Source organism: Myotis daubentonii, chromosome 5 (assembly GCF_963259705.1).
Source record: "Myotis daubentonii chromosome 5, mMyoDau2.1, whole genome shotgun sequence".
NCBI classification, from domain to species: domain Eukaryota; kingdom Metazoa; phylum Chordata; class Mammalia; order Chiroptera; family Vespertilionidae; genus Myotis; species Myotis daubentonii.
Window position 1 is genome coordinate 57,874,126 of NC_081844.1, and position 27,755 is coordinate 57,901,880.

Here is a 27,755-nt window from a genome sequence, read left to right on the forward strand (position 1 = left end):
TTGGGTAGGGAAGGAGGGACAGTGTCCTAAACAAGAGGGAACATGTGAGGGGTCAAAATGATGAAAGGCTGAAATCAGTGACAAAGAATCTCTGGGCATCTCTGACAGAGTTAGTCTGTGAGAAGGCCAAGCACAGACTTGGGGGACAAACACACAAACCTTCATGTTGAAGGGCTAGCCCATGCCTCCTGGGAGCTGGACTCAACTCCCAGCCCTGCCAAGTGGAAGCCTGGTGAATCTGGGCGAACTATTTAAGCTCTACATATTGTCATCTAGAACAGCGGTCACCAACCTTTCAGACCTCATGGACCACCAGTGGTCCACGAACCAGCATTTGGCAACTGCTGATCTAGGGAATTTCTACGCTAACTGGATAGGCATTGGGACCAGACATACTTACCTCCGGGAACTCTTGTAATAATCTAAGGAGCTGGGCATGTAAACTAAGATCTTTGTAAATGGTCAGCCTCTACAATGGAGATATTACTACTATCCTCCCAAGCAGGAGGGGCGGGGGTTGGGGGAAGAGGTGCAGATTGAATACTGGGCAGCAAGTTGCAAGGCCACAGGACTGCTAGTCAGTTAGACCCAGGCTGACAACAAAGCAGCCGCATGGGGCCACAGAGCACTTGAAATGTGGCTTGTCCAAATGGATAGGTATTGTGAGCATAAAATGCACACTGGAAACCAAAGATCACATTTAAAAAAAACTGCAAAATAGCTCACAAATAATTTTATACAGAAAATTCTTAAGCTGAAATACTATTTTTATATACTTAATTATATCAAATACAAGGGGCCCGGTGCACAAAATTCATACACAGTGGGGGCTGGGGGGAGAAGAGGTCCCTCAGCCCAGCCTGCAACCTCTCCAATCTGAGACCCCTTGAGGGATGTCCGACTTCCCTCTCACAATCCAGGACTGCTGGCTCCCAACCACTCACCTGCCTGCCTGCCTGCCTGATTGCCCCTAACTGCTTCTGCCTGCCAGCCTGATCACCCCTAACCACTCCCCTGACAGCCTGATCACCCCCTAACCACTCCCCTGCCAGCCTGATCATCCCTAACTGCCCTCCCCTGCCGGCCTGATCGCCCCCAACTGCCCTCCCCTGAAAGCCTGGGTCCCTCCCAACTGTCCTCCCCTGCAGACCTGGTCGCCCCCAACTGCCCTCCCTTTTAGGCCTGGTTCCCCCCAACTGCCCTCCCTTTTAGGCCTGGTTCCCCCCAACTGTCCTCCCCTGCAGACCTGGTCACCCCCAACTGCCTTCCCTTTCAGGCCTGGTCCCTCTAAACCGCCCTCTCCTGCAGACCTGGTTGCTCACAACTGCCCTCCCCTGCAGGCCTGGTCCCTTCCAACTGCCCTCCCCTGCAGGCCTGGTCCCCCACAACTGCCCTCCCTTGCAGGCCATCTGGTGTTGCTGGAGTGATGGTCAATTTGCATATTACTTCTATTAGATAGGATATTAAAAGTAATTTCACCTGGTTCTCCTTACTTTCTTAATGAGGTTATTACAAGTTTTCAAATTTTATATATATATATATATATATATATATATATATATATATATATATGTATATATATATATATATATATATATATATATATCTCCCATCTAATAAAATAGTAATATGCAAATTGACTGTCACTCCAACACACAAGATGGCCACCCCCATGTGGACACAAGATGGCCTGCAGGGGAGGGCATTTGGGGGCATTCAGGCCGGTAGGGGAGCAGTTAAGCGTCGATCAGGCTGGCAGGGGAGTGGTTAGGGGCAAGCAGGCAGGCAGGCAGGCAGGCGAGCAGTTGGGAGCCAGCAGTCCTGGATTGTGAGAGGGATGTCTGACTGCCCATTTAGGTCTGATCCCACCGGATATATACATTTTGAATCAGGTTATCTTCTTAGGGCAAGTTATTCCACCTCTGACTTCAGTTTCTATGTGAGTAAAATGGAGATAACAGCTCTTAGATGAGTTAACGTACAGAGTTCTTAACACAATACCATACTAAATTAGTAACTGGAAGCTTCACAAATTGATTAACAGTCACTCATTCAGCAAATATCTGAGTACCTAACATGTGCTAGACATGGTAAGACAAAAACTCTGTCCCCATGAAGCTTACATTCTGAGAAAAACAGACTATAATGCAAATAGATACATAAAAATACTGAGGACATTAAGTGAGAAGTGCTCTGTTGTGCATAGGCAGGCAAGGGGGAGAAAAAATTGGAAAGGGATGCAAATTGAAAAATGGTGATCAGAAGACCTCACTGTGCAAAGCACTGAAGCGTGTTACACATTTTCAGCATCAGAAAGTATGAGGCCAAAGGATACAGATTTCTTTTAGCGGGAGGGGGATTTGGAAAAAATTCTAAGTGATAGTAGTGATGGCTGCACATATCTGCAAACATACTTAAAACTCATTGAATTATATTCTTTGCGTTGTTTGGTGGGTAAATTACATGATTATAGAACACAAAGGAAGCTATGACACATGTATGAGGTTCCTACTTGTATTGTGCCTGCTCCTCACTCAGCCTGTTCTATGACACAGGTTACAGATCCTGGACTGGGACAGGCACCAGAACCAAGAGCACCCAACAGGGGGGCTGGCCAGTGATCTCCCATGAGCTGGGCCAGACAGACTCTCCCCTAAACAAGGGACAATGCCTATGATACAGACTCTTCCTCCTTCTTTCTTCTTCCTCTTTCTTTTCCCCTAGCAAGGGGGTGTAATGGCTAGGCCGTCTTGCAACCATGAGGAAAAGGACAAGAAATTGGTAGAACCTCAGTCTTGACAACCAGCCAGCAACCACCTCCCATGTGACTTGTTATGTGAGAATAAAATCACCAACTTGGTCAAGGTCTGTCAATTGGCTTTTATATGCAGCCAGTTGCTTCTTGCATTGCTCCTCAACACAGAAGTGGGATAAATACCTCAATATACTCAAGGACAACATACACAGAACACAGCCACAGAGGCTGACTCACCATATACTTACTACCTACACACCCACACCCACACACACACCTGCCTTCTTTAGTGATGGCCCAGCTTCTGAAAGGGACAAATAGAAAAGTGTCACCTACACAATATAAGGACAAGAGGGTAGTTATACACTTGCTGTGTTTATAAGAGCAAAGGTAAAGCTACTCCCTAAAATATACTTAATCAGCAGCTTGTCAAAGAAAAGGCCAATGATAATAGTGTTTTCAAAAAGAGCCCTCCTCTTTTCTGGATGACATGGTACTGATATTCCTATAGCTGGTGTCCCTTCCTGTTTACAGTCAAATGGAATGGAATGCCCTGCAGTTATTTTCTAAGAGAAATGAAATGGGAAGTGATGCCATGAACACAGAACGTCCAGATTGAGTTTATCCCAAGAACTGGTTATGCAAGAAAAATTTAATAAGGAAAAATATGACACTGTGTTCTTCTTAAAATAACAAGTACTTCTAACATCACAGCTTTGTTTGTGCTTAAATAATAGGTTTGCTTGTATTTTGTCATTACTGCCTAGGAATTTTTTTTAAGCTATCGTTTTGAAAAGATTTTAGTAATCCTTCAGGAACCATGCTCTATTATAAATCTAATACTTAATAGTGTAGCAAGATCACTATTTTTATTTGTCTCTTTCCTGTTACTTTTCTTTACGTGAAACAAAGTAAACAAAAGTACCCTATCTTTACGCATGTACAACTGTGAAAATTCACTAATACTATTTATCACTATATGAAGACAGGCTAACTTTGTATACAACTTTCAGCATTTTAAATCATTAAGGAATGGCAACAGAAAGCCAACCAAAGGAAATAAACTACTGTCTAACAAGCACCACTCTGAGTTTTTCGTTCCATCCAGAAGCAGTTTGGGGTCCTCAGAAGGATCCGAATGCAATACCAATGGTGCCCTAACTCCTCCTGGGCCTGTCTTCACGCTCCCAAGATTTGTCAACTCAACTGAGCCAAAACAACGTTCTAACCAGACTTTAGCCACTTTCACCTCCTGAGTGTTACGACTTGACTATTTTCATCAGATGCAAAGTACTCAGCAGGGATGTACAAGAGGAGCTGGGATAGCAGCAGGTGGTACAAAGTTACAAAAGGCCTTTTCTGCCTGCCTAACATCAGGGTCTCAGGAACAGAACAGGAAGCAAAGGCACTGGACTCTCACATCCTTATCTGCTTCTTTACTGGTGTCACCCAACCTCTCGAGATTTGAAGGACTTCCAACTTCCAACATTCCAGCAGTCAGACGGGCATTGCTCAGCAAGCATCAATCCAAGAGGGCCAGGAACTGTTGTCGGCACTACTGGGGGACTAACAACAAACTCTGCTCTTGAGGGGCTGAGAGTCTACTGGAAGATGAAACGTGAGCAAGGTGAGGGGTATCAAACTTTTTATATATGTTCGCTCTTTATTAAAACCTAGCAGCGGATGATTGGAAGCCCCGACCTCCAAAATAATGTCATATCATCTTTGCTCAAGCCATTAATTTTTCTTCAACTTCAAATGAAGCATCAAGAGGAAAGACTCACTCATGTGAATGATTAAATAAGGGTTGAGTCTTAATATTTTCTCAATGTCATCCTGATGTAAATTTTCAAAATACATGAATATGATGTGAACATCATGAAAATAAGCTCAAAAGGAAAAATATGATCACCATTTAAATATTATTTCCTCCTTTACGTGTTCATTAATATTACAAATAAGAAAAATGTCAGAAAGAAAAATGACTTCCTGCCCAGCCTGTTTCAGTGGTTGAGAGTCAACCCATGAACAAGAAGGTCACAGTTGGATTCCAGTCAGGGCACATGCCCGGGTTGTGGGCTCGATCCCCAGTAGGGGGCATGCAGGAGGCAACTGATCGAATGATTCTCATCATTAATGTTTCTATCTCCTTTTCCTCTCTCTCCCTTCCTCTCTCTGAAATCAATAAAAACATGTTTTTCAAAAACGACTTCCATATAAGCGCAACACTACAAATGAGCTTCATGGAACCAAGAAGCAAAACAAACAGATACCTACGTGGCTGCAGAGGCGTGTTTTCTCATCTAGAGTAAGAGGGTCGGGCAATCCTTTCAGCTCCATGGCGGGAGTCAGACCAGGACTCTCAATTCTGGCTTTCTACATGGAAACTGCAGTTTACTAAATTTAGTAATTATCATATAAACTCTGAAATATTTTTAAATAAACTACAATGTCATCACAGACGTTGACGATATCTTCATTGAGAATGTCTATGACTTTGCCATTAGGCATTGAACAAAATGCTTAGCTTGTGAATTACAAATTCCTCAGAGGTGAACCAAAAGAAAAATTGTTTCAGGGTAAATACATTCAGAATAACATCACCAAAAAGCATGAAAACACATCAGGAAAGAAAAGGAATAGCTATTATTTGTGAACAAAATAAGATGGCAATACAGTTTGGGGGCATGAGATAAGCAGCAAATTCAGCCAAAGTGCAAACTGGCAGCTGGGTTGGTTAGAGCATTGTCCCAATACACCAAGGTTGCAGGTTTGATTCCTGGTCAGGGCACAAACAAGATGGCAACCAATGAATACACAGATAAGTGAAGCAACAGACCAATGTTTCTCTCTTTCTCTCTCTCTCTCCCCCCACTTCCTCTCTCTTTAAAAATCAATCAATGAATAAATTATTTTTCAGGTTTTTTTATTTAAATTTTTTATTGTTGAAAGTGTTACATATGTCTCCTTTTCCCCCCATTGACCTCTTCCTGCCTACTCCCACCCCACAGCCCATGCCCTCACCCTCCTAGTGTCTGTGTCCATTGGTTATGCTTATATGCATGCATACAAGTCCTTTGGTTGATCTCTTACGCCCACTCCCATCTTCCCCCTGCCTTCCCTCTGAGGTTTGTCAGTCTGTTCGATGCTTCTCTGTCTCTGGATCTATTTTCGTTCATCAGTTTATGTTGTTCATTATATTCCACAAATGAGTGAGATCATGTGATATTTATCTTTCTCCGACTGACTTATTTCACTTAACATAATGCTCTCCAGGTCCATCCATGCTGTTGCAAATGGTAAGAGCTCTTTCTTTTTTACAGCAGCATAGCATTCCATTGTGTAGAGCAGGGGTCCTCAAACTTTTTAAACAGGGGGCCAGTTCACTGTCCCTCAGACCGTTGGAGGGCCGGACTATAGTTTAAAAAAAAACTAGGAACAAATTCCTATGCACACTGCACATATCTTATTTTGAAGTAAAAAACAAAATGGGAACAAATACAATATTTGTATTTGCATGTGGCCCGTAGTTTGAGGACCCCTGGTGTAGATGTACCACCGTTTTTTAATCCACTCATCTGCTAATGGGCACTTAGGCTGTTTCCAAATCTCTATTATAAATTGTGCTGCTATGAACATAGGGGTGCATATATCCTTTCTGATTGGTGTTTCTTATTTCTTGGGATATATTCCTAAAAGTGGGATTACTGAGTCAAATGGGAGTTCTATTTTTAATTTTTTGAGGAAACTCTGTACTGTTTTCCACAGTGGCTGCACCAGTCTGCATTCCCACCAGCAGTGTATAGGGTTCTTTTTTCTCCACATCCTCGCCATCGCTTGTTATTTATTGATTTGTTGATAATAGCATTCTGACAAGTGTGAGATGGTACCTCATTGTCGTTTTGATTTGCATCTCTGGGATTTTTAGTGATTTTGAGCATGTTTTCATATGTCTCTTGGCCTTCTGTATGCCCATTTATCAGAAGTGTCTATTTAGTCCTTTGCCCATTTTTTTATTGGGTTGTTTATCTTCCTTTTGTTAAGTTGTATGAGTTCCCTATAAATTTTGGAGATTAAACCCTTATTGGATGTAACATTGGCAAATATGTTCTCCCATGCAGTGGGCTTTCTTGTTATTTTGTTGATGGTTTCTTTTGCTGTGTAAAAGCTTTTTATTTTGATGTAGTCCCATTTGTTTATTTTCTCCTTAGTTTCCATAGTCTTAGAGATATGTTGGTAAAGATTTTGCTACGAGATATGTCTGATATTTTGCTGCCTATGGATTCTTCTAAGATTTTTATGGTTTCCCATCTTATGTTTAAGTCTTTTATCCATTTTGAGTTTATTTTTGTGTATGGTGTAAGTTGATAGTCCAATCTCATTCTTTTGCATGGATCTGTCCAATTTTCCCAACACCATTTACTGAACAGATTGTCTTGACTCCATTGTATGCTCTTGCCTCCTCTGTCAAATATTAATTGAGCATACTAGCTTGGGTCAATTTCTGGGTTCTCTGTTCTGTTCCATTGGTCTATGTGTCTGTTCTTGTGCCAATACCAGGCAGTTTTGAGAACAGTGACTTTGTAATATAGCTTGACATCTGGTATTGTGATCCCTCCAACTTTGTTCTTCTTTCTCAGGATTGCTATAGCTATTCAGGAATAAATTATTTTAAAAAACAGTAAAGCATCCATTCCGCAAAACAAAGGATTTCCTTTAAGGAGAGAAATTTTACAGGGATTTTGCCTATCAGTGAAAAGTCAGGTACGCTGAAAATAGCATTAATATTGGTTGTCAGTACAGATAAAATCTATGCACCCTCGGGATCATTAACAATTCCGTTACTTTTTAAATTCTGCTTTGATTTTGGCAAACAGCAATACTTTTTTACTTTTTGTAGAATAATATAACCCAGATCATCTGAAAATGACTTCCTTTCTTGTGACTTTTATATATATATATATAATTTTTTTTTTATTGATTTCAGAGAGGAAGGGAAAGGGAGAGAGATAGAAACATCAATGATGAGAAAGAATCATTGACTGGCTACCTCCTGCATGCCCCCCGCTGGGGACCAAGCCTGCAACCCAGGCATGTGCCTTGACTGGAATAGAACCCGGAACCCTTCAGTCCTCAGGCCGATGCTCTATCCACTGAGCAAAACCAGCCAGGGATCCTGTGACTTTTCATAGCTTTCAGGAAGTTTCTATCACTTCTTGGAAAATCTAAAAATTCCCTAAAGTAAGCTTTACAGACATAAGCCTCCCTTTGCACCTTTACACAAGAAAATGTGGCAAATCAAGTTTGTGAAATACTTTAAAAATGAAGGAGCATCTAGAACACTACAGACTTAAGAGAGAATATGTCACTGGCAGAGGCTACACAGCTTTCCAGGTGAGTGGCCTTGGGCAAGTAACAACCTATCTTACCCCAGGTTCCTAAGTTGCAAAATAGTATTTACTATAAAATAATAAGAGTAATTATAAGAGTAACTATCAAATAGGCTGTTGTATAAAATTTTTTTTAAAAAATACCTTTTACCTGCTACTGCTACTACAACCAACACCATTATTGTTATTACTTCTAGTAAACTAGGAATTTGATTTCATACATCTCAGAAAATGTTTACCAATATCTAAACTTATTTGTAGATTATCAGGTCAATTAAAATAAAATCTAAGATTTCTAATTTAAGATAGGAGTAATCTACTCATTGCTCTTTTAAATTGAAGATATTTTATATGCGCCTTCATTTAAACAAATTTATCATATAAAAATGGATATTAACATGCACACACAAAATAGTTGTGAGATGACAATTCACTTTAAAGGATTCAACACTGAGCCCTCTTGCATAATAAACAAAATTTACTTATATCTAAACTTTCATTAGATTAGTCACACACACACTCTTAATGAAAGCCAGAGAGCTCAGTGTTATTAATTCCATTCCATTCTATTCTAACTTTTCTTTCTAATATAAACTCTTTTGGGCATCCATTCATTAAACAGATGCCACAATCTCACACCCTTCATTCTAAAGGTGGCCCTTCGACACCTTCCAAAGGTCAAATGCACATTGATGCACTAGCTTCCACCATGAAACCAACTCCCTCTCCACGCCTCTCCATTCTGTTCTCACTGTCATACATTAAACTGAGGAAGCCCATTCACTGAAAACTATACTTTCACCTTTAAATAAAGCTCTAGGAAACTGAAAACTTCAAAGTCAAAAATTTGAAGGTCTTTACAAACTTGCTTCTTTGTTCTCTGGACAAAGAAGCACTTTTTAAAACCTTTTTGTGCTGTGATTGTCAAGATAAATCAGACCTGCAGACACTCTAGTAGTCACTGCCAAAAGGCACTGAACCATCTCACAGCAAACAAAAAAACTGTTAACTGTGGTTACATGATATATCCTGTTTCTGGGTGTCTGACTGTTCATCAACAGGTTGCTTTGCATGGCATGCAAGCCTTCAGAGGATATCAATGAAGACATAGCAGTCAAAAAGATTTCAGAATTCACAGTGAATATTATTTAACCATCTCAATTCCCTAGACAATCAATGAAAATACTCCAAATAGGTCACTTACCTACTTTCAAAACCTTACTTAAGATAGTATCCAGCATGCCCAATAAAATGTAGCAGGAAAATATTTCCAGAGACTAGCACACAATTTTAGAAGACTATAACTTCTTTGGACACCTTTTCAGGATGTTTACAGGATTTCTCAATTGATTTTAAAATTAAACCAGGAATATATAAAATTAGAAAGAATAAAACTGCTCTAAGTTCAATTTTCTTTAACCACCTCAATAAACACATTTGTATAAAATAGTACTTTCAAAATTACTTTTGTTTTAGCAAAGCTATAAATTTTTCCATAGATTAATTATCTCTATTTTTCTCACATGTAAATATTCTGCCATTTCCTTGAGGTTTATCACTATGCAATTTTAAAATAAATAACAAAATTTCAAATACTCTACTATATTTTCCAATTCAAGTTATATAGTTAACTGTGCATCAAGAAAGTCAAGCCTATAAAGTTTTCTAACAGAGAATAAGTATAGATTGGGAAAGCCAATATATTGATTTCCATATCTTACAGAGTAAAGCTTTCAAGTAAGTCTTCAAACTCATTCTTACAAAAAGAAAGCACTGTTACCGCAAAAAGAAAAAAATTATAAACAATGATCATCAGAAGAAACGCACACACACACACACACATTTCTTTGTTTTAAAGGAAAAAGAATGGTTCAGTGGTTCAGCATCAACCCATGCCCCAAGAGGCATTTGGTTTGATTCCCGGTCAGGGCACATGCCCAGGTTTCAAGCACGATCCTCAGTAGTGGGCTTGCAGAAGGCAGTCAATTGATATTTCTCTCTCATACATGTTTCTATCTCTCTCTCCCTCTCCCTTCCTCTCTAAAATCAATAAAAACATTTTTTAAAGGAAAAAGAATGTAAAATTAATCTACTCTGTTGGATGAATTAAGTTTTTTTCAGGAATACTTTATTTCTCCAAAGATCAGTTTTTTTAAGCAATACTTTATTTCTCCAAACCTAAACAGGAGCACTGTTAGTGTCAGGAATTTAAATTAAGCCAGCAAATCACTATTTACTTAGGTATTTTCTTGGCCTACAACAAGTTAAAATGTTATAAATATTTACTATTTTAATCTAAGCTTTTTCCACAATGATCAATAAAGTGTCACGGTCACTCCATACTTCTGAGGTTAAATACTATAAGGCGCACACACTAGCCAACACCTATCAACAACCTTGACCTTGTATCCAGGCAAGTCACACAGACCACAGTCTTCATTTCCACCCTCCCATCTCTCCCACACTTCTCTATTCTGGTTAAAATTAATCAAGTAAGCAATGGGAAAAAATAGAAGGCACACTTATTTTCACTTGCTATCTTCTCTTACATATGGACATCATCTTTTTTTAATGTTCTCCACATCTCTTTGTTATGAGCCTTGATATTCCGTTGAAGCAGATCACCCCCTGCTGCCTGCTTCTTCACCCCAGTGGTTGGTGCATCACCAGGCTGGCTGAAGTACACCATCTGCCATGTCTCAGTGGTCTAGGCTGGCAAGTGACTGGGGACTGATCGAGCATTTAGTGAGGGCAACCAAATGTCCAGGTTTACTTGGGACAATCCCAGCTTATGCCTGTTGTCTTGGCAGAATTTTACTCTGAAAAGTATCCTGATTTAGACTACATGATCTTCCTATCTCTAAAGCAGGGTTTCTCAACTTCAACACAATTAACACATTGAGCTGAATCATTCTTTGTTGTAGAGAGGCTGTCCTGAGCCCTGCAGGGTGTTTAGCACACCGTTGGCCTCTACCCACGAGATGCCAGGAGCACCTCTCCCAATTATGACAAGCCTAAATGTCTTCAAGGTGTCAAAATGATCTATTTGAGAACAACAGCTCTAAGAAAAAGGAGGCGCTCTTCTCTAGAATTCTCAGAACAAAAAAGACATAAACCTTAAGCTATCGCCATCATGGGAAGAGTGCTATTCTGAGGGTCAAACCAATGGAGGGAAATGCCGAAAAAGACCTACTGACACTGTCTGAACCCTTGGGTTCAGGTGCATGTAAAGCAAGGCCCTCTCTTGTATTTCACTCATTGGAGCGAAAAATTCCCTTTTTTGCTTCAATTAGTTTTCATTGGGTTTCTCTCACTTGTAACTGAAGGAAATGAATGAGTATATATAGTTTGTTTTATGCCAAATATTTGACCAAGAAAAAAAAAAAAAAGGTGTTCAAGTTAATTTTAAACCCTGTCCTATGCTTTTCACAAAAATGGGCCATCAACTCTAGCTCCAAGGTCAAAAGCAATGAACTCCTCCACTGCAGTCCCAGAATCCCTCCCTTTTAAGAACCTGAAAACCTCCACATTGCACCTCCAGGAAGGCACTCTGCATGCCTGCAGTCAGTGCATCCAGATGGAAAGGGAAGAGAAGGGGCATCTACATACCACTGCACTTACAAAGTTACATCTTTCTTTCTTTTTTAATATATTTTATTGACTTTTTACAGAGAGGAAGGGAGAGGGCTAGAGAGCTAGAAACATCGATGAGAGAGAAACACTGATCAGCCACCTCCTGCACACTCCCTACTGGGAAACCAAGGTTCATGCCCTTGACCAGAATTGAACCCGGGACCCTTGGGTCCACAGGCCGACGCTCTGAGCCAAACCAGTTAGGGCTAGAGTTACATCTTTCTTAAGAATTTCTTTCCTCTAGCAATCACTTCTTAAACTAGTTAGAACCTATTCAGTTAGCTAAAAGGGGGAAGAAAAGCTCTTTCTAGATCACAGAATATTATTGAATTTTTAACTCTTCTAGGTTCCATTCCCTCCTCTTCTCTCAGACAAAAAGGCAGAAATTTTGAAGTCCTAGAATCTTCCCAGATGTTGCCAGAAGCATTTTCTTCTCTATGGAATACAAAGAGAACCAGCACGATTCCACGGAGATAAGACACAAAAATCAGCAGTGTCTTTCAGTGAAAAAGAAAAAAGAAAAACACATGTTTCTGTTTAACACATTTTTTAAAACAAAGAATAAGGAATATTTGAATGAAGTACTCAACTTTAAGTGCCAACAGAATAAAGTCTGAAATAAAAGTATTTCTTGGTGCTTTGAGGGTTTGTTTATCCAGACATTTTACTCCATTTTTTCCCCTTCTCTCATTACTTCTTCTTAATAGTTTAACATCTATATTCCATCCCATGCAGTTCAAACTGACTATGATACAACGCTTCCAAGTCACATATTCACTAACCAGATAAAGAATGTGTTGGGGGAGAAATTAAAACAATTAATTACTGAAAACTATCTTGCCACTAAAAAGCATCAGTTAATCATTGGCTCAATGTCCTGAAACAAATCTGCAAATCTTCCTGGGTATACACCCATCATTTCCACCCCTTCTGTTATTTAAATAGATGAAGGGGGTTTTCCCCCATCCCCTGGAATCTGAATCGCATCTTCTTCTCTATTCAGAACCACTTTCTACTCTGGAATATTCCCTGAATTGTCACTCTCCTCTCTATTGGATACTTGCTTCTGCTTGTTCAAATCTCACCCATTAACCAATGACTTGGGAGATCTAGCTGTACCAGAGGCTCATGTCTTTTCCTTGCACTGTCTTCTCAACCCTCTGCCACTGGGTTCCCCTCCCTGCTGTGCCATAAACTACTCTCCCAGCTATTACCAAGGACACTGTCTTGTTAATGCAGCCGTGGGCAAACTAAGGCCGCGCCCGTTTGAAATGAATAAAACTAAAAAAAAAAAAAAGACCGTACCCTTTTATGTAATGATGTTTACTTTGAATTTATATTAGTTCACACAAACACTCCATCCATGCTTTTGTTCCGGCCCTCCAGTCCAGCCCACCCCTGTCTAATGCAATGTTACCTGGACTCATCATACTTGACCTCTGTAGCTTCCTTGTCTGCTTCCTCCTACTTCCAAACATTCTTTCTCCTTGGCTTGTGCAACCCTCTCCCCGGATTCCACCTCTCTGTCAATGGCTACTGCTCTTAAACATCCTTCTCAAGTTCTTCTACACCCTCCTTAAAAGCTGGTGTTCCTCAGGACTCGCCCTGAGTCACCCTGCCTTCTCCTACATTCTCTCTCTGGGCAGGTTTGCCATCTAGTTACATGGTGTCAGTTCCCACTTATATGCTGTGTCCCAGGAATCTTCTCATTTCTCCAGCTCTGTTCCCTGTTCCTGACACACTCATAAAACGAACACGCTACTGAATATGTCCACTGGATATCTCAAAAGCACCTCATTCTCAACATATTCAAAACCCAAAATGTATCCTCTCTCCAGAAAACCTATTCTTCTGGCTGAACTGCCTCCGTCGACACTCAGCAGCCTGAGACAGGGATTGAAGAATCATCTAGGCCCCCATACCCAACCACCTGCCAGAGCCTGCAGCCCCTCAATCCTGACTCCTCAAGTACCTGCCTCTCCTGCCACCAAAGTCTGGCCTAGGTGACTGACCTCCAGTCCTGCTTTCCTCAAATCCGTTCTCACAACTGCAGCTTGAGGAAACTTTTCTAAAATATCATTCAAATGATGCCAATCTCCTGCTCAAAATGTTTCAATCACTTCCTGCTGTCCTCAGAATGAAGTCTAAAGTCTTTAACTTGCTTCCCCAAGCCCTTCCCAGCGCTGCCCCCACCCGCTCTGTAGCAGGGTCCTTCCTGCTCTGCACTGGCTCCCTGCCCCACTCCCCAGCCCACCTGAGCTGTTCTTCCGGCCACCGCTCATGCTCCCTCTGGCCTCCTGGCCCCATGTCACTGTGCCTGGAGGATTCTTCTGTACCCTCAGCATGAAATGCTCCTAAGACTTCCTTTTGGTTTCAGCTTAGAAGTTACTACTTCCTTGAAGTCTTCTTTGAACCCCTAATGTAGTTAGTCCTGTTAACTATGGCCAACATCCCACTCTTAACTCCACAATGTGAACGTCATTTACTTGTTTAACTGACCTTCTGTCTCTACAACTCAAATTCTAACTTCTGCCAAGACACAGGATCTCACTTCACTGTTAAACCTCTAGCAACTAGTCCACAATAGGTGGAATTCAATGACCTGGGAATGACACATCTCCCCCGTTGTTATAAATGGCATTACTATACTGATGACAGAACAGATTTTTAACTGTGTTTCTACACTTCGCAAACACATACAGGGTTCACACTATTTTCCAAGTGCTCTCCAAATAATTAACAATTTAATGCTAGCCAACATTTAGGGAGATAAAATTAGTACCCACATTTTACAGAAGAGGAAATCAAGGCACAGAGAAAGTAAGTTACCCAAGGTCACATAGTATGTACATTTGACTTCAAAGGCCATGGTCTTTAACGTCTTTGCTGTGTTCCCTTTGACTGCACTTCACAAAAGAAAAACAATACTGTGTGTCAGAATGGCAGAAGTACTATCTGCCAGGTTCTCAAATAAAAGTAACGGCATGTCAGTAACACTCCACCCCCTTATACTTTTTTTGGCTTTGTCCCCATCAAGCAAAGATCTTCAGTAATATGCTGGACTACAACACACTATTACAGATGTTTTATCCTATTTAATAAATGAGAGGCCTATATTCAGCCCTGTGCTTCAAAATATTGTTAGCTCAAAAGGGAAAAAGAATGTGTTCACAGACTATTTCTACTGTCACTAGTAGTAAAGCTATAACTGTGTTCCAGTTCAACAAAGGAAGTCAGAAAAGCATTCAAACGAAGAAGAAAGCAGCAGCTCCTCCCCCTCCGCCTCCCGTCCCTCCCATGGGCCAAGCATAGTTCTAAGATCTTTGACTATGTAGCATGAATAAATAACACCACCCCATGCGGTATCTTACTATCTCCATTTTACTAATAAAGGCACTGAGGGTTGAAGCAACTTGCTCAAGGTCTACTACTGCTATTAAGTAGCAGAGCCAACTTTATAGTCAGAGATAAAGACATCCGTTTTTGTTTGTGTTTTTAGAGTATGAAGCATCCTGTATTCAGACCTGAGGTGACAGTGCTCTGGCCAAACTGACTTCCTCAGCCACACGCCTCACCATAATTCACGGCTGGATGGTGCTGGAAGGCAGACAGTGCCCGTGGGTGAACAAGTCAACAAGGAAGGAGAAATCACACTCAGCATTGAAATATTAAGTGGCACAGAATTAACATCTTCCTCAGGAAACATGGGGAGGAAATTCAAGTTCAACCTGGGAAGCAGGCCTAGCAGTGGTAGCAATGCAGATGTCATTCCCGTGGACCTTGAAGCTTAGAAAGATGTCTGCCCTAAGAATGTAAAGCATCAGGAGTTTTTTCAGTGTGTTTGTTTGTCTGTTTGTTTAAAGAGGAGGATGTCAAGGCCCTCTCATTACAAAAGCATCCCCTTGGCTAGTCTATAAATTATGCTCCTATATTAGGATAATCAAGTAAAGCAGGCTGTGGCTCCTGTTTGCTTTGAGGCCTATCGCTAAATGCCAACCAATCCCTGCCTAAAAATCACGTTCATCTGACCTAACTAGACTGACAGTGCTTAATGCGCAGTTTGTTTATGAATACAAACATCTTTTTTTCTCTACCTACTATTATTGGAAGCCTAGTTTCAATAAAGCAAAAAGGCTTTTTAAAGGTTTTTTTTGTTCTTGAGTCAGAACAATTATTTCTTTTTTTTTTTCAATTTTTGCAATATTGTTTATTTAAAAAACAATTTTTTTAAAGGAATTTAAACATGTCATTTACTTTTTTTTTATTTTTTTAGGTTATTTTTTTTAATTGCTTAAAGTATTACAAAGGGTATTACATATGTATCCATTTTATCCCCCCGCCCTAGACAGTCCCCTAGCCTCCCCTATCACCCAGTGTCTTATGTCCATTGGTTATGCTTATATGCATGCATACAAGTCCTTTAGTTAATCTCTTACCCCCCTACCTCCTGCCCCCCAACCCTCCCCGGCCTTCCCGCTGCAGTTTGACAATCTGTTTGAGGCAGCTCTGCCTCTGTATCTATTATTAGAACAATTATTTCTTACAGTCCTGAAATTTACCCTCACTTGCCCTGATGATCAATGCTAAGCTTATAACTCAAAAATATAAAGAAGAAATTTTCCTAAATGTCTTCAAAATTCAGATTGTTGTCAAAGCTAGTGTTTGAAATTTTATAAAATTAATTACAATAAGGCTTTCATACTGAGTAAATTCTCCAAATATATTGTTTCACAATCAAAAAAATGCATGAAATATAAGGTATATCATTGAACTCACGTTATTTACAGAACATCAATCAACAAAATCTTTTTAAATGCCACTTGTAGGAAAAAAGAGTTTTACCTAAATTAAACAGAGCCACATGCAGCCGCATGGATAAATCACACAATTATGATGTTGAGGGGGAAAAAGAAGTTGCAGAACACATAGCATGAAACCACTATATAAAGTCTTAAAACATAACACATACTATTCTTTAGGAATGTGTTCAGATGAATTAAAATGCCTGAGAACAGTAAACACCAAATTTGAGGTAGTTGTTACTGGAGAAGTTTTTATTTCTTAAATTGAGAGGCAAATACAGAGATGTTTATAATGAGTTTCTTAATATCTTTTCATATTACTAAAATATCTCACAAACTTTTAAAGGAAAAAAGCCTAATACTAAAGTATGAGAACAAAATTAAAATTTACTAAGGTGTAAGATGCATACTGAGGAGGAAAGGAGGGTCTAAAGAAGGGCAGAGGTGGATGTAAGAGACAGACTGAGGGGAAGGAAGTTCTTTGTTGTTGTTGTTTTTTTAAGTGAGCAGTTCGAAACCGACCCAGTCCCTGATGTCTATACTATACAAATTAGCCAACAGTTTTATTTACAATAATCTCAGGGTGCCTTAAAATTCATATTTTAAATCATGGTCATTGTGCTGAGCATATTATAAGAACAGTCTCCTAACTAAATCATGAAATGTACACACATTCCTGATAAGCAGGATTTATCATCATAACTTCCCCTAACAGAAGACCACAGTTACACCCCTTTATGGAGACAACTTATAATTGTGGTTAAGGTTTTTGGAGTCAGACAAATGTGGGTTCACATTCCAGCTCCACCACTGACAAATTCAGTGATCTGGACAAGCTATTAACATTTCTAATTTCTATATCTTAATCTCCAAAATGGGGTAAATAATAACATACTCACGAAGTCTTCATGCTAAATAATATAATGCCTGCCCTGAATTTAACACAAAGTAAAGCAAATAGTAAATGCTTAATAAAAGTTAGCTACTGTTATTACAATTATTTAAATTAAATACACCTTAAATAATATAAAACCGTCTTCAGATGCAGTTTGGAATCACCTATTTGTCTCTGGAATGGAATTTCACTGACAGGAAACCAGTAAAACAACCAAGACACCCTTAATCAGATTTATAATCTAGAAATGTCTAAACACTCTTCTACAAATCCTGAGATAAAGCCAACTTTTCTTTAAACAAGACGTATAAAGTCAAAGGCAATTCTAGACAACACAGAATCTCAAACAAATTTTTCAAAGTTATGTTTCTAACATCAAACTGAAACAGCAACGAAAGACACCATATATTATTAACTGTGGTCAAATGTAAACAGTTTACTTAATCCTGCCACATGCAGTCAGCAATCTCTTAAAGCATGATTTATAGCAACTTGCAGGCTCCACAATATTTTTTATTTTTCGTTATTTTTGCCTCTCTTTTGAGGCCAAAATACAAAAAAAAAAAATCATACGGTAATATGAGGCTATTAGAGTCACAGAGGTTCAAACCTTTAGGAAATTTGTCCCGGGGACTTTAATGATTCTTTTGTAGAGAACAGGATTACCTAATAGCTCTTCAGAATAACCACCCCTCTTACCGATGTTCCTGGGTAATTTCTCATTGTGAATTTCCCATAGCAAGCACAAGCACTGTCCATTAATTTGTTCGCATTTCCTGCATGTTAAACACTAAAGTTAACACCCTCCAAAAGTATCACTGTAATGGTTAAGCCTCTGAAGGCTCCCGTCATTGATGGTGTCATCTGAAGATCTTGAGCAGAGCTCTCTTGATCATCTCCACTCTTCCTCATCATCCCCCGGAAGAGAGGAGATGACCAAGCTCCTGCTGCTAATTGGGTGAGTCTCTGCTGCAGGCAGCCCATTAGATTGACAACAGCCTTAGTGACACCTTCTCTTTCATCTTCAAATCTTTGTGAATCAGAAATTATTTCTGGGAACTATTTTTCCAAAATGCCACTTAGCTCTGGTCTGTCAACTTAAGCTTCAAGATTTTCCAGCATCCTGAACTACATTCAAACCCTGGAAGCCTTTCCATAGTTTGACAAGTTTGTCTATCTTCTTGGTCACCGGTAAGGATGACTTGGACAAATATACTCTTAGGGTAAATAAGCACTAAAAGGTTAAATACTAGTCTCTGGGCCACAGCGGTGATTTCTCAAGCAAGAAAGGAGCCTTGATATTAAAACACATACAACAATTTAGAGATAATGCATCACAATGGTTAACATTTGAGTACTTATTCTAAATACTTTACACATATTAACTCATTTAACCCTTTATGGTAGAAAGAATTATAATCTCTGTGTTACAGATGACAACATCGATACTGAAAAGCTAAACACCCTGACCACAGTTCCATTGTTAGTGAGTGGTTGAGCTATGCTATGGATCCAGACACACTAATACCTCAGTCTATGATCTTAATCTTCTCTATCATTCTGTCTCATCAGCTTTTTTAAAAATTAAACATGCCCTGGCCGGTATATGGTTAAGTGGTTGGAGTGTCGGCCCTTGGACAAAAGGGTCTCGGGTTCTATTGCCAGTCAAGGGCGGGTACCTGGATTGCAGGTTACATCCTGGCCCTGGTCAGGGAGCATGTGGGAGGCAACCAATCCATGTGTCTCTTTCACATCAATGTTTTTTCTCTCTCCTCTCTCTCTCTCTCCGCGCCCCCCGCCCCCGGCCCCCTTCCCACTCTCTCTTTAAAAAATGGCTCCATTGGCCTTACCTGATTTGGCTTAGTGGACAGAGTGTCAGCCTGCAAACTGAAGTGTCCTGGGTTTGATTCCAATCAAGGGCACATGCCTGGATTGCGGGCTCCATCCCCAGTAGGGGGCGTACAGGAGGCAGCTGATCAATGATTCTCTCTCATCATTGATGTTTCTATCTCTTTCTCCCTCTCCCTTCCTCTCTGAAATAAACAAGAATATATATATTTTTAAATGGCTCCATTGGTTGGTCACTGTCCTGTGCATGGAAAGGTTGCTGGTTCAATTCCCAGCCAGAGCTCATGCTGGGATTTCAGGCTCGATCCCCAGTAGCGGCATGCAGGAGGCAGCTAATCAATGTTTCACTCTCACATCAATGTGTCTCGCTCTCTCTCTCTCTCCCTTCCTCTCTCTCTAAAAATCAATAAAAATACTTATTTTTTTAAAAGGGAAAAAAAGATTAAGCACAAAAATATCCTCCTCTTCTGAAAGTCAACAATGCTCTCTAGTCTCCCTCACACACCCCGCAAAAGAAAACTAAGCAAAAAGAAGGTGGTAGGCCCTAACCGGTTTGGCTCAGTGGATAGAGCGTCGGCCTGCGGACTCAAGGGTCCCAGGTTCGATTCCGGTCAAGGGCATGTACCTTGGTTGCGGGCACATCCCCAGTGGGAGGTGTGCAGTAGGCGGCTGATTGATGTTTCTCTCTCATCGATGTTTCTAACTCTCTATCTCTCTCCCTTCCTCTCTGTAATAAATCAATAAAATATATTTTTTTAAAAAAGAAGGTGGTGGAAGAAACTCGAGCAGTTGAGAGGAAAGGGAAAAGGCAATGTATCAGAGAGACCCAGAGGACATCAGCTAACTGACCAGTAAACTGACCAGTAAAAAATCTAAATAAGCACGGCCCCAGCTACTGGAGGGCTCTAAATGAGAACTACTCTAAATGGAATCAGGGACCACCTGCGTGTATCAAGTAAAGCCTGCCTGGGTCCACCGCCCAGCCTCAGTTTGATAGCAATTATTTTTACAGCAAGTCTACATTCATGTACAAGACCGGTCCCCTGTAGTAAAACCCCAAGGGAGAGTCTCAGACTTATCCCAGGTGATGGATGCCCTGAAGTGTGGAGGGAAGGTGGTGGCGGGGGAGGGGGGGATGTCCGTGTGATTTATTGGGGCAAAGAATATATATGAATATCCTTTCCCATTTAGAGAAAACTTATATATTTAAATAGTATTTTATTTCTATACCTCTCTAAATTCTACTTAATAGGAGCAGCAGTGCAAAATTTCCAATTATACCACTCCATCAAAATTAGGGTGCTAAACAATTTACAATAGCTAAGATTTGGAAACAGCCTAAGTGCCCATCAGCAGATAAATGGACTAAAAACCTGTGGTACCTCTACACAACGGAATAGTACACTGCTGTAAAAAAGAAGGAATTCTAATCATTTGCAACAGCATGAATGGACCTGAAGAACATTATGCTAAGCAAAATAAGCCAGTTGGGGAAATATAAATATCACATGATCTCACTCATTTGTGGAATATAATGAACAACATTAACTGATGAACAAAAATAGATCCAGAGTCATGGAAGCATCAAACAGACTGTCAAACCTCAGAGGGAAGGCAGGGAGGGTGGGGGGTAAGAGATCAACCAGAGGACTTGTATGCATGCATATAAGCATAACCCATGGACACAGACAGTAGGGGGGTGAGGGCATGTGCTGGGGGGTGGAGTGGCCGGGGAGAGGTCAATGGGGAAAAAAGGAGACATATGTAACACTTTAAACAATAAAGAATTTAAATAATAAAGAAATTAGGGTGCTAAGTAGCAGAAAACCCTACTGAAACTGGCTTACGCCATTCAACAAGATATCCATAGGTGGGCTTCCAGCACAGACAATTCATGGCTCCCACCGTGGCATCAAAAATCAGACTCAGTTACCTCTCGGCTCCACAGTCCTTGCTTTGGCTTCAATCACAGTTCCAGGATGGTGGCAGAGGCTCTAGACAACATAACCAGACACCACAGAAAAGTGAAGAGCCCTTTTTATGAGACCCCCTCACACAAAAGGAAATCTTTCCTGAAGTCTCCACCATGTCTCACTGGCCACAACTGAGCTACTTCCTCACCTTCAAACCAGTTACTGGCCTAGAAAGTAGGTTTACCACAACTGAGTTAGAGTTCAGTGATTCTCAACCTCGACTGCACATCTTTTTTACAGTTTCCCACATGATTCTAAAGGTCAGCCATGATTGAGAACCACTGAGTTAGACTAATCAGAATTAGCCCTAATCACTTTCCCCTGAGTCATTTGGGGAACGGTATAGACCCCTGCACAAAATTTGGATTGTCAGAGAGAGAGAAAATGTTGGCTGGGCCAACAACAGAATCTACACAACCACTTAACATCTGTATTTTCAATGCACTTTTACACCATTTTAGTCAATCCTTAAGGCTTTCTGCAGCAGTCCCATTTTACAAATGAGGAAACTGAGTTTACAAAGTGAAATTCTTTTAAGCCTTCCAAATTTCCCTATGTTTCGATGCAACAGCACCTTAAGAAACTTCTCCAAAAGGAATCAGCACATGAACCATTTCTCGGAAACAATAAACAGAAAAACAGCAAAAGGGAATTTTTATGTTGTCCTGAGGAAAATAGGGTCAAAATCATTAAAATAGCAAAGCCTAAAAGAAGTACTAAAACCAAGACTTGGAAGACTTAAATTCTAGTCCTGGCTGCCACTAACATTCTTCCCATATCTGTGATAAGAGCAGACTCACATATGAGGGCCCCTCCAGCTTTTCTCCCGCCCCTCCCCTCCGTGTTCTTCTCTCTCTCTCTCTCTCTCTCTCTCTCTCTCTCTCTCTCTCTCTCTCTCACACACACACACACACACACACACACACACACACACAGCTAGACAATCTACGTTTACTAAAGAGCATTTTATATACCCATGTAAGTGCTTAATAACTGTAAGAATTATTTGTTTTAAAAATATGTATTTTGGGCCCTGGCCAGTAGGCTCAGTTGTTTGGAAGTCATCCCATGCACTGAAGAGGTTGCAGTTAGAGTTCCAGTTAGGGCACATACTCAGGATGTGGGTTCCAATCCTGGTCAGGGCGAGTATGAGAGGCAATCAATCCATCGATGTTTCTATCTCCCATAGATTTTCTTTTTCGCTTTCCTTCTCTCTCTCTCTCTCTCTCTCTCTCTCTCTCTCTCTCTCTCTCTCACACACACACACACATCAATAAATATATCATCAGGTGAGAATAAAAAATAAAATAATAAAAATATGTATTTGCCTCCAGCATAAAATATATCCTCTCAAGAATGCCTAACATAAAATTTATGAAAAAAGCATATATGGCTTATGGTTGTTTCTGGAAAATACGCCACACATTTCTACAGATCACAAGTCTCTAAACTACACAGTTTAAACTGTATTGAAAGAGGACACAGGATGGGACAGGACAGGAAAGGAAAGGGGGGAAAAGGAAAGGAACAAAAGGAAAGGGGGAAAAAAAGGAAAGGAGTAGGGTGAAAAATAAAGTACTAAAAACCGTTTAAACAAAGACTCCACTGAATTGAGTGAATGATCTCCACTCTACAACGTAAGTCAAGGATCCTAGACTCTTGTCTCTGGAGCTCCTTCCTACCCTCACTGCTATCTCCATCCCACACAGATGTCACATACCACCTCTCAGCCATCTCTTTCCCACTATGTCCAGCTTCTGCTGAAAAATTTTCAGCCATTCTCCACAGGATATAAAGTCCCCATTCCCAACCTCGCTTTCATGGACCTCCATAATCTGAAACTGACCTTTCCATTCATCCCATTCTACTACCCAAAATGAAATCTCTATTCCAGCCAAACCGGTCTCCTCATCGTCCTCAGACACTGTTGGTATTCTGGTTTCTTCTCGGCTGTTTTCAATCTGACAAAGTGCTATTCCTTACTTAAAACACCAATGAGTTCCCAAAGTCCCAGCAAACCTTCTCTACTCTAACCTACAACCAACTCTTGTTCCTGGCAAAGTCAGAATACTGACTTGTCACTGAATTGTTAACTTTTACCATGTGTGTCTGCCTATCTTTTGTTTCTTCAAGAACTTAGCACAATACAGAGAGGACATGTCCCCTAGATTGAACTTTATTCAACTCAAGGACAATGAACTCAATTACCTCTCTTTTATCTCAACTCCAATATTTGTAGGTGCTAAGCGTTTTCTGATTGCTACATAACTAAACTCAGCAGTAAGCCTTCAGTTCCCACAGAGCCCCCTCCAACATCTTTACACATTTGTGGAATATTCAAAGCATCAACATCACAATTACATAAACCTAACAAGTATTTAGTGCCTGCAGGAGGCATCTTACAGGGCAATTAAAAACAGAAATCACTAAACACACAATTCTAAAAATGCACAAAATAATCCCTGTTTGCAAAAATAATGTAAACACCTTAAAATATAAGCAGTCTGCCCTAGTTGATTGTTAATTCTTGCGGTAGCTCTTCCCTCTGCCTCATGTCCTTCCTGGACTTCTTGACTCGCAGATGTTATGGAAAGGCACAACTAGTTAGGCAAATGATTGACCTAGGCTGCAATTTCAAATGAATTAATCAAGCAATTTCCAAACACTGCAGAACCTTACTAATGTCTCTTAGAAGTAGGACAAGAGAAACTGGACACAAAAGAATTAAAGTGACCTGCCCAATTGTCATGTAGCCAGGCCCTAACAGTGAAGGCGAATTAACTCAGATGTCCTGACTTAAGTACAGTGCTCTTAATCTTCTATAGCAGTGGCTCTCAACCTTGGCTGCACATTTAGAATCACCTGGGAATCTTTTTAAAATCCTGATTTCTGGGCCTCATCCTCCAGAAATTCTGTTTCTTTGTTATGGGGTGGGGCCACAACATTAGTAACAAATGTTACTAGGAGACAGGAGACAGAATTTCCGGAGGATGAGGCCCAGAAATCAGGATTTTTAAAAGATTCCCAGGTGATTCTAATGTGCAGCCAAGGTTGAGAACCACTGTTCTATAGGAACTAGAAGTTTAAGGAGCAAGCTGGTTAAAGACAGTGTCTTCCTAACTTGACGAAAGCTTGTAAGCGAAAGCTGTGCTCTTATCATCTTCTGGGAAAGAATTTAAGTTAATTAAACATGGTAAGAAAAAGGATACTTTCTGATTATAAACTATGTTTCCTATGGTCAAGGACGAGAATCAAAACGAATACAATACCAATTCACAAATTCACCAAAGTCTATATTCTGGGGAGGAAGGCGGCAGCTGCCCTCCCCCCACTTCCCAGATGCACTAGCTGCTGCTGGAACACACCAGGCATGTGTCCTGCTTGGCAGAAGAGCTAATATGCAGTCACATAAATAGCTTTCTACCAGTGGCCAAACTGGCTGTGCCATCTGTCTCTCTGCACACCAAAGCCTCTCTCCTCAGCTCCCGAGCTCCTGAGGGAGCTGCTACAGCCAGTAAGGGAAGGTACACACCCCCAGCCAGGGACACTGGTTAACACCAGGCTTCACGATCACTGTGTGTGTGCCCTTCTCCTGGCCTCTGCCTTTCTACACTCACTCCTACATATTTTCAGTCCCTCCCTCCTTCCCACCCATACCCAATGCCATGGATACTGGAGAGGCCACCAACCAAATAAGCCCACTTAGTCACATCTCCCAAACAAAGTGATTCCCAATCCTCATTTTGCAACATCTAAGAGGTCACAGAACCAAAGGGAACTTGGACATTATCCAAAGCAGCTTCCAAAATTACAAGGATGGCTCACTAAATTCTTCTCATTAAACCTTATTCCAACTTATTCATTAAATGGATATTTACTGTTCAGGCACTGTGCTGGGTTTAATCTTCCTTAATGAGAAGGAGAGGAGACAGTGACAAGGGGTATTTTTCATAGAGGTGATGGCTATAAACATACAAGGGTCAAACTGCCAAGGCTGGAAATCACTGAATTGAGAAGCCAGGTAAGAGATAAAGACCCTAGTACAGATTTGCAAGACTGGATAACTGCCCCCACCTGTCTGCTGTATGAGCAGGTGTTTTTAAGACAGAACAGGGAGCACTAGAGACATCCTCAGAACAGGCTATGAGTTACAGGTGTAGTCAGTCTGCCCAGCTTCTCACTGTAGTTCAGTGGTTCTCAACCTTCTGGCCCTTTAAATACAGTTCCTCATGTAACCCAACCATAAAATTATTTTCGTTGCTACTTCATAACTGTAATGTTGCTACTGTTATGAGTCATCATGTAAATATCTGATATGCAGGATGGTCTTAGGCGACCCCTCTGAAAGGGTCGTTTGACCGCCAAAGGGGTCGCGACCCACAGGTTGAGAACCGCTGCTAATACCTCCCCATTAACAGCAGCATCACCAACTCAGTGTTCCAGCATGAATTTCGGCCCACCTTCCTCCTAGAAAGCCTCTTCTCAGATACTCAGACAGATATAAATACACATACACACAATTTCTTCTGTGGCTACTTCAAGTCTTCCAAGATAGAAAAAAGCCTCGCTAGTGTGGTTCTGTGGTTGAGCGAGGACCCATGAACCAGGAGGTCATGGTTGGATTCCCAGTCAGGGCACATGCCCTGGTTGTGGGTCTGATTCCCAGTAGGAGGCGTGCAGGAGGCAGCCCATCAATGATTCTCTCTCATCATTGATGTTTTTATCTCTCCCTCTCCCTTCCTCTCTCTGAAATCAAGCTATATATATTTAAAAGATGGAGAGGAACCAGGGAAGAAAGCATCCAGCTTGACCGAGGTGGAATTCCCTATTGCAAGCAGCGCTCCCTGGGATCAGAGGGCAGGCTGGCTGGCTGCTCACCCTTACAAGCCCATCAGTGCCCCTCTCCTCAGCGCAGGGGGGAAGGAATGCGCGGAAAGCAGCACAACGCCAGGTGGACTTTCTGGTTTGGCCCAGGGAAGGACCCGAGTCTGTCCGGGAAGATCAGAAATTGACAAAAGGGTGCAATTCAACACCCACCAGGTTTTCAAAGAACCCTTAGGGAAGTTCTTCTGAAAGATCACAAGACAAAACTAGTAAAACTGATGGTTTCTGTTTTGTAGGAGACGGTGAGCAGCTTTAGGGTGCATTGAACATTTCTCTTGGGCAGTCCTGCGGGGAACGCAGACGCCGAGGGACGCCCGTCTGGGGCAGGCGGGCTCCCGGACGAGTCTCTCACGCATGGCTCCTGGCCCTGGCTACCGAAGAGGGGTAGGAGCGGGAAAGGGAACTTGCGACCAGCTGCCTGGGACCAGGGAGAAAAGACCCCAGGCCCTCCCGGTCCGACTGAACCTCCAGTTCCTCGGGTCACTGGCCTCGGGCAGGGGACTGGCCGTCTCCCCCGGGGAGAGGCTCCTCCCGGCCCCGCCGCGCCGCAGCCCACGGGCGCCCAGGTCCCCGCTTACTTTTGGTCGCCGCGATGAGGTTCTTCCCGTCCTTGATGAGCTCTTTGATGAACTTGTTGGTCCTCTCGAGCTCCACTTCGTGGGCGCGGATCCTCTCCCGGAACCACGGACTGTCGAGGTAGCAGTCGCTGAATTCCAGGGGCTGCAGCCCCATGACTGCAGCGGTCCGCGCGAACCGCCGGCCAACGAGCCACCCGCCCGCCCGCGGCGCTCTACAGCCCGAGCCCGGCCTGGGGCCGCGGCCAGGTGCGGGGCCGCGCGGGCAGGAAGTCCCGGAGAAGCTAGCAGCCCGGGGCGCGTTGCGAGCACGGCGCGGACATGTCCCTCGGAGCCAAGCCTGGACGCAAGGACGATTGGGCGCCCCACTCCCCGCGGCCCCGCCGAAGCTCAAGTGCCCGCGGCCCCGCCCCGGCGGCCCCCGCGCCGAACACCCTCCCCGAGGCGAGAGGCTGCCCCGCCCCGGGCGCCTCCCCGGCCCGCCCGGCTCGCCCCCTTGTTTTTCCCCCGCCTTCTTTCTTCCTCTCCTCCACTCCCTTCCCTTCCTTTCCCCGGACGCCTCTTCCTTCTCTTCCCAACGCGCAGTTGCCCCTCCTCTTCCTTCCGAGGCTCCCTTGCTCAGTTTATCCCGCGGCTCTCCTCCACCCCCGGGACACGTGCCTCTCCCCTTTTCTTCTGCTCCCCTTTTCAGGGTGACTCACTGTAGGCTCCCCGAAGCAGGGAACTGGACCGGGTCAAGGAAGGGGAATCTTAATACAGTCTCTAATCCTCCGCAGCCGGACGACATAATTCAGAGGTCTGGCATGCTAGGGGAAGTGATTGACTCATTTCATTTATCCTGGACTGGGCCTCACCTGTAAGTGAACGCTGGGCTCTCTTTTCTTATTCACGTTCCTCCTCCACTTAACGTAAAATGCATGTCAAAGCTCCGCTTTACATTGACAGCCTTACCTAAAACAAATCGATTGTCCAGTATAGTAACTTTTAAAAATGACAATTT

General features: G+C 42.0%; 1 protein-coding gene across 3 annotated transcripts in view; it reads right to left on the reverse strand.

Annotated features, from left to right (window-relative positions):
* ARHGAP10 (Rho GTPase activating protein 10) overlaps positions 1 to 27,211 on the reverse strand; it is a 262,224-nt gene extending 235,013 nt beyond the window's left edge. For 2 of the 3 annotated variants that reach the window (XM_059697887.1, XM_059697886.1), the window contains exon 1: positions 26,759 to 27,210. In XM_059697887.1, coding sequence (XP_059553870.1) covers positions 26,759 to 26,912 — 154 coding nt within the window. In that variant the 5' untranslated portion in view covers positions 26,913 to 27,210. Of the gene's footprint in view, positions 1 to 26,758 lie in introns of all 3 variants that reach the window. The other variant, XM_059697888.1, reaches the window with a different exon arrangement.
* Positions 27,212 to 27,755: the final 544 nt, after the last annotated feature.